At 40.5% G+C, this 7,479-nt stretch overlaps 1 protein-coding gene across 1 annotated transcript in view; it reads right to left on the reverse strand.

Moving 5' to 3' along the window:
* The window catches only part of fwd (phosphatidylinositol 4-kinase beta fwd), a gene marked incomplete in the record, with an annotated part of 41,306 nt that overhangs the window by 26,207 nt on the left and 7,620 nt on the right, over positions 1–7,479 (reverse strand). Inside the window, 4 exon segments of the mRNA XM_022850034.2 lie at positions 743–1,370; positions 1,798–1,870; positions 4,438–5,116; positions 5,731–5,798. Coding sequence (XP_022705769.1) covers positions 743–1,267 — 525 coding nt within the window.

Below are 7,479 nucleotides of genomic sequence, written 5' to 3' on the forward strand. Positions count from 1 at the left end.
GTCATTAAATACCTTATGAAATCAATATTGATCTACTTTATAATACGTACGTATTACGTCGGTGTTTCCAGAGATTTTTCAGATTATAAGAAGGGCTCTGGCAAAATGGGTCAGTGGTAAGTTTCCATGTTTATTACGCACAGAGATTTTCGCCTTTTTGGATCCCGGATATTTAAAGTTAACGGATGTTTGGACTATACCCATACGTTAGAGAACTAAATGATAGAATATTGCTGGGTTCAACAACACAGACTTAACTTGTCGAGGGCATATTCTTATCCCTTTTGATTTACAATGGTGTTATGTGTATGACGTATGCGATCGCATTCGCGCCGCATAGTATTTTAGAAAACCTAACAAACACTAATTAGATTTAATTCAAATTAAACGTTTAGGTTAACAGTAAATCTTAGTTGATTGTTTGGAGAAGAAGTGATAATATATGGTTATTATCGACCAAAATTTTACAGGTCTATTGATAGAATCCTACGTCGTGTAGTGCCAATTCAGTGCTGGCCAAGCCTCAACGATTATAGCGCTGTGAAGTTGAGACAACTTAATTAACTAAGCTAAGCTACTCATTTGTCCGCGACTGAGTATAAGGAGCTGAGCACACTGGCAAATAGAGCTCGAATAGTTCAACAGAATATTGCACTCGAGACGGTAATGGCTTGTTTGTGATACTTCAAGACACCAATACAAGAACTAGAGCTAATTGTTTAGTTTGGCCTTAATAACTTACTTGCACCAGAAGCGGATGCTCGTTTAGATGAGCCGCATGTAATGGCAAATGGTGCTGATGTTGCAACTGACGCTGCTGTTGAAGAGCTGAATCAAGGCTGAGGTTGCGCACGTGCTGATGTTGCTGTCTCGCATTTGAAATGGGGGCAGGTGTTGATAGAGCAACTGCTTCTCGTTGACCGCAGTGTGCCCCCCCACAGCCATTGCTCGTTGTACCGCAACTACAAGATGATGTCATACAGGAAGATCCACAAGAATCGCATGTACCACTCTTGGTAATCCTGGCAGCACCACCGGGAATCCGCAGTGGGTAACATGCTACGGGGTAGACGTCATGCGTGTCATGACTAGCAACCGGATACTGCTGAGTGGGTTTTTTGACGGACGAAGTTTGATCAGGTGTCGGAACACTGACTTCAGAGTTAAAATGTTGAACGTGCAGCCCGGAACCGAGACCAAACATGGAGCGAAGGTCAAGCGATGCTCCTCGATGATGACCCCTTCGATGAACGCTTGCTAGTTCCATGTTCTGCCAACTGACTTCCTTTGCAGTAGAGCCCCTAATTTTCTCTACTTATGTCCTTCTTTTTCGTTCACTTAACTCCATCCGCTTCGGCTGGCAGAGGGCTCTGTAAGTAGAAGCAAAAACAGTTTTGACTATTATGAGAAAAATTTTCTCCAAAATTAACCTGACCTCTCTAAAACAAAGTTCGGTCTGTAGCACCAAATCAGATACCTTTAGAAGCGCTAAAAAACATCCCTACTGTTCAGGAAGTCATTATCTGTCATTCCATTTGAAATTGGATTTTCGGGATGGCTATTAATATCAATTAATTTATAAATTAATCTAATTATCTAGTCGTTGACTATAGCTGTAAATACGATCGAAGATGCGATCAGACAGCAGAACGTCTGGAGTGCTTAGATTATTAGAACAATTAAATAAACGGCAGCTGTTATGGTAAATCCTGAAGCTACTCAAAATTGCCATTAATTTAATATTTATTTATTTCTAACTAAAAAGTTAAAAACAAGACGGCTTTTCCAAATACTCACTAGGTGCTGTAGCTTTTGTGATTGCGGTATCACAGAAACGGTAATAACGTCTTGTCCTACTATCTGAGTTGACCTTAAATGAAAAGTCAATAAACGAAAAAATCTGCTTGACTTTAAAGCCATAACTATTTAAAAATATACAAATGGTAACAATAATAAGGGCAATAATACTTGCATATATGACCGCTGGCTACCTAATGCAAATGCAGTTCTATTAGTCATATCAGTACACTGCGTTGCGTTACATAAGTTGATTTTACGATTCGGCTCAAACCCAAGGATTGTCTACTATAGCATAAACAGTCTATTAAATCGTAGCACTTTATAGAAAGCATAAACCAACGTAGATAGCAGCATTCCCTATTAGTATTTAGATGTAGGGGGGCAAGTGTCTTCTTCTGGCATGCTTCTACCATTCACTTTGTGATTACCACGGGTTGCTTTATCGCCGACAATGGCGCGCATGGCTTACTTGCCTATTAGCTAGCCCCTTATTTATCTGGCCTATCAGCTTTTTGTATTTTTATTTTCTTAAATCAGATGTGAAGGCACTTTGACCCCATCTGCTAAGTATATAAAGTGTTGCAACCTTTTTTTTTGTTGACATTCTCTGAAAGTAATGCACGCTTTGCGCAATGGAAACGGCTAATAGGCAGCGCTGAGAATAGAAAGAAAAAAAAGAAATTTAAATACTTAAGAACGTCTCTTGGTGTCTAACGGAATTAGGTTCAGTTTCGTCTTGTCTAGGCGACTATAGCAGCAGCACTAACTACAAAGGAGCACGCATTACTCCCGCTTTGAGATACTTCGATGACTCTCGGTATTACAGAGCCGTAAACGATTTACTATGGTAATCATTACAATGTTGATAATATATATGATTTCGTCTCGTGTTCGCAATGCCATTGAGAGTGATAATGATTGTAATCAATAATATGAAAATAGCGCGCGCTAACCGGTTCTATTGTGGCACTAATATTGAGCATATCATAGATGAGCCGGAATTATTTCGACAAGTATAGCTAATTAGAAGATACGTTTGTTAAGAAGTCTATACTTGTGTGTGAAATGTTCGCATCAGAATATAACAGTCCATGCTATCTTCGTTAACTGAAATAGGAAAGCAATGAAAAGGGCAGGCAAAGCTGACTGCCTGGGGGTTCTACAAAATTTTGTTCAAGATGGTGCTAAGACCTGGATACGTTACATCGTGCAACAGCAAAGACCATACCAATAAGCTGTAAAATCACAAAGACCTTGGAAAAATTAGCGACAAAATGAAAAATTTCGTTCTGAACTTAATTTGCTTATTATCAACGAATTTTCATGTTTTTTTTTGCAGTCTTCCACTACGACATTCATGGTTTGTTTTCATTTTGCTTTGAACCCGCTGAGTAATTGCTTAAGTCGATTATACGATAATCTCACGTTGCTTTGCCCATGACTAAGACGACTAATCAGAAAATCGCATAAATCTTTTAACTTCAAAAGCGTGAAAGGTTAGCTTGCTCAATTCTGTAAGCTTATCAAAACTTATGAATAACATACTAATCAAATGTTACACAAAATGTTGAGCCGTCTTGTCAGTACTATAAGCCTGTGTAGGCGACGATTCAACAAATACCCAATTATTTTGTAATTATCGAACTATTATTAATACCTTAATTTATGGCTCTACAGAATAATTTAATGTACTGCACATTAGACTTAGCCATGTGCGATTTACATTTTGCACAATTGACTAGTGAAAGTGCATCTATTACACTATCTTGTCTGTTACACATTCACTCTTTTAGCGAGTCACTTATCACCCTGTAACATTTCTATATAATATAGCTGCACTTAATAGAATATTTACGTACGTTAAACGATAAAACTAGACTGCAACGGTTGCTAGAAGCAAACGATAGTTCTAACAAAAACAAAAACGTCCATACTTCGTAAAACACACCGAAAGCCAGCGTAACTAAAAAACGACTCGATTTTTTTGTCATAACTGCCACATAATGAAATCATATTTTTACTACGACTAGGTAGTCCGTACTCTGCGATAGAGGTTTTTACCACCATCTCTTTCACAAGACTTTTAAACTAATAAAATATGAATGAAATAAATAATATAGTGACTTGTGCGGTACATATTACACACTGATTAATTATTGTCTGTCATAAAAATGGAACTTAATTGTTCTTGATTAAGGGATTAGCCTCTTCCATGCACACTTTCCTGATTTCAGTGATTGGATAACAGTCATACACTTGATCGGCGATACTTGCACTACTGCAAGCATAAGTATTGCCAACGTAAATTACGACATAATTCACAGTGTTACATTCGCATAGGTTTCAGCGTTCCATTTTCAAAACCCCTAATGTTACCTGAGAGTAAAACACTGAGAGGAAAAGGTAGTAATGGGTAATATATATATATATATATATCTACATACACAAGAAGGGAGAGCAGATTTTCCTGGAGAAAAGTAACGCAACGACTATAAATAGGGCAAACATACAAATAATATCTAACCGTCTACACGATGCAATTTATTTTGTGTCTAGTCGCAACCTGTGGCATATTACATGTTTACCCGTAATCTACCCAAATATAAGATTAATTCGGTACGGCCACGAGGCACTCACCACACAAGCGTGCGCTTTTGTCGTAATTACGGCGTTTCACGCGCGCCTTTTCGCGATCTCGTCGCCGCGCTTTTTAAACTTTTCCCGTCAGCTGTGGAATCGCCGCTAATAGAATGCTATCGACATTATCGACAATGGGGGCCATTTCAACCCGCCGCCCCGTTTAATGCCCCCTCCTTCTCTTTACTTCACAGACAGACGACGACAAGGCGAACAAATGCCCATCATCACTATTACAGCTAACACAGGGCGGTGAATGCCATAGATTGGGCGGAGTGCAGTCGAAACAGCACCGGCAGAAACGGCGGCAACAGTAACAGCACAAAAACAACGATCAGTGATATAGCTACAGTGGTATAAAATAGGTAGTAGAAGCAGTGGCTGGAATGGTGGCTGCAGTCGAATCATCGACGGGTTCGTTGCTTCTGCTCGACGGCTACTAGGTGTGCGTGTTCGTTTAAGGTTTTTGGACGACTGATGAAGACGAAGTAGACGAAATGCGGAAGGCCAACGGTAGCAATGTCGGAAGGTACAACGTGGCTAACGGGGCAAAAGCGAAGGGAAACGTCTGAGCAGTCAGCTCAGCAGCAGTCAAAACACCGATTCACTCGCTGATCCCTTTACCTTCTCCTCCATTAGCCTGAACGTCACAACAGCAGCCGTTGAAGCACAGAAGCAGCTGCAGAAAAGTACGACATAAGATATATAAAAATTCAATGTGAACAAGCTAAGTCTAAATCGCTTCGCGCAAAAATACTCGCTACACTGTCCATGGGTGTTATAACTTAGTAACCGCAAGAGATTATATAATAGGCGTGGACGTGCGTCTGCCTCTATCAAAGCAGAAATCATTATGTCTCCATGTAACGACACTTAAAATGATCGTACAGACGTTTGGTCACTTACTTCTGGTATAACCGTCTGAGAACTACTAAAGCTCCATGGAATAGAGGCCAAAAAGTAATATAAAATATCACTAGTAATAATATGCAATATCCCATTTTATATTTCACGTTGCTAGCTGCGCTACATTCCCAGTCATAGCCTCAAGTGTATTTGGCATCTTATGTAAATTAAAAGTTACAAAAGTCATCCAATGTAGCACTCCCTCCATAAAAAAAAGTAGGAACGCCTTATAAAATACAAAAAATGAGCTAATTACTAATTAATTAATAGTTATAAAGCGTACGGTTATGACCCGCCGAGGACTCAAGAAACGTACACCGATAGAAGAGGATTAGCTATAAAGCACTATATAACTGAGTTTTTTTCTACTATGTTATTGATGTTTACCGTTGTGTCGGTCGAACGTTTCTAACAGTTACGTGGGCCGCTGCTTCTGACACCGATCGCTGTTTGTCCTGCCTCAAAGCAATTTCGTGAGGGTGATTGGAAGTACACATAATATAGAGGTATTATTAAGAATATTAAACTCATTATAGTATTTTCATTAAGTTTTTTTCAGGTATGGCGTCATGTAAAAAAAAACCATAACACTAGTAGTAAATATAACATTAGTATAAAATATTTTGACGTAACAGGTGCGTTACCTTCTATTAAGGACATTAGTTATTAGGAAGTTACCAGCAGGATGTACATGGAAACGAACCGGCTTAGTGATGGCATTCGCTTTCAGGAATTAACGCTTCACAGAACGAAACCCCTTATAGTCGCCTAGTACTATATGAGCGTGTTTCAAGGGGTAATGTACCATATCGTTTGTCGCAGCTTGGCCATATTTACCGAGCGAGATGTCTTGATTCCGCGGCCGATATGCTTTAGCGGTCAGTAGTACATTGCTTTCTCTAAGTGAATGATCTTTTCGTATACTTATCCAATAGCTATCCCAACCCAATAATGAGTGGCACAACTGCCGGCATTCGACGCCGCAACGTACCCATACACCAAGACCTACAGCCAGTTTTGTTCTCGTGGTAGTACTAGCGGCTGCCCGCCCTATCGTATTAACACTCATTTTCTAGCGGTGGATTAGCAAATCGCTTGCCGAATAGAAAGGAGTGTACAAATTAACCCACATCGCAGTCGCGTACATAAGCATCCGTGTTGGTCCAAATTTCTGTTTGGAAAATAACATGACATCAGGTAGTGGACAGTTTGCGTGTGTATGACCTTAATGACAATGGAAAACGCGTCAAGACCCCGACTGTTTGCAGGATAAAGGTTTTTATTTCTTGGGGTCGAAATGGGAAAGCGTGCTTTGTGTGAGTACAGACCCGTCCATTTTCCAGACTTCAGCAGTACGCTGATAACTACTATCCACCGATATCCCGCCAGTTGATGTGCCACGAAATCGGCACCGTTGCAAAGGCTCATGGTAAACGAGTTAGTAAGTAACCAATGATTCAAGCCGCATTTCCGTCGTCGAACTGGAGAGAACTACACAATGCTAGCGCAATTCGCTTCGTACGCCCCACCATCAAAAAACTTCTTTGGCATATAGTCTTGCACCATCCAAACTTTCAACTCGGCATAGGAAGTTATTCTTGCCCCTGGGAGAAAATTAAAGAAAAGTGCTGATGAGAATGTTATCCGAGGACACACTAAACTCATACCCAACGCGTCTAGCTGATACCGTTTAGCACTCACGAACTCGCTTAGTATCTCGCCAACCCTCGTAGCGACTGAGGAAACCAGCCTCTATCGGGACAAATGCCCATGCAACTTTTGTTTAAAGTTTTCCTACGATTCACCTATGGTGCTCCTTAAGTCGAACGCAACGAAAACCACTTCTTGCTAATTTCGACGATTCACGATCTGGTTCGGTGACCATTTCCGTCTTTTCGCAAGTCGATCATACTTCCCAGGCCATCGCTTGGGCTTCCTGGCGCCCAACACCACACGGGACGACTTTCAATAAGCCACTCGTTCAAACAACTCTTGCGTGATTTTGGCCTTTTCATTGCTGCCCCAAAGATGAGACGGACTGGCTTAACTTAGACGTCATTGGTCGCTTCACAACCATTTGCTCTGCCCCTAGAGTCATAGACATGTACTTATGTTGAATATCATGTTGCTTGCACC

Source organism: Varroa jacobsoni, unplaced genomic scaffold, assembly GCF_002532875.2.
Source record: "Varroa jacobsoni isolate VJ856 unplaced genomic scaffold, vjacob_1.0 scaffold_16, whole genome shotgun sequence".
NCBI lineage: Eukaryota > Metazoa > Arthropoda > Arachnida > Mesostigmata > Varroidae > Varroa > Varroa jacobsoni.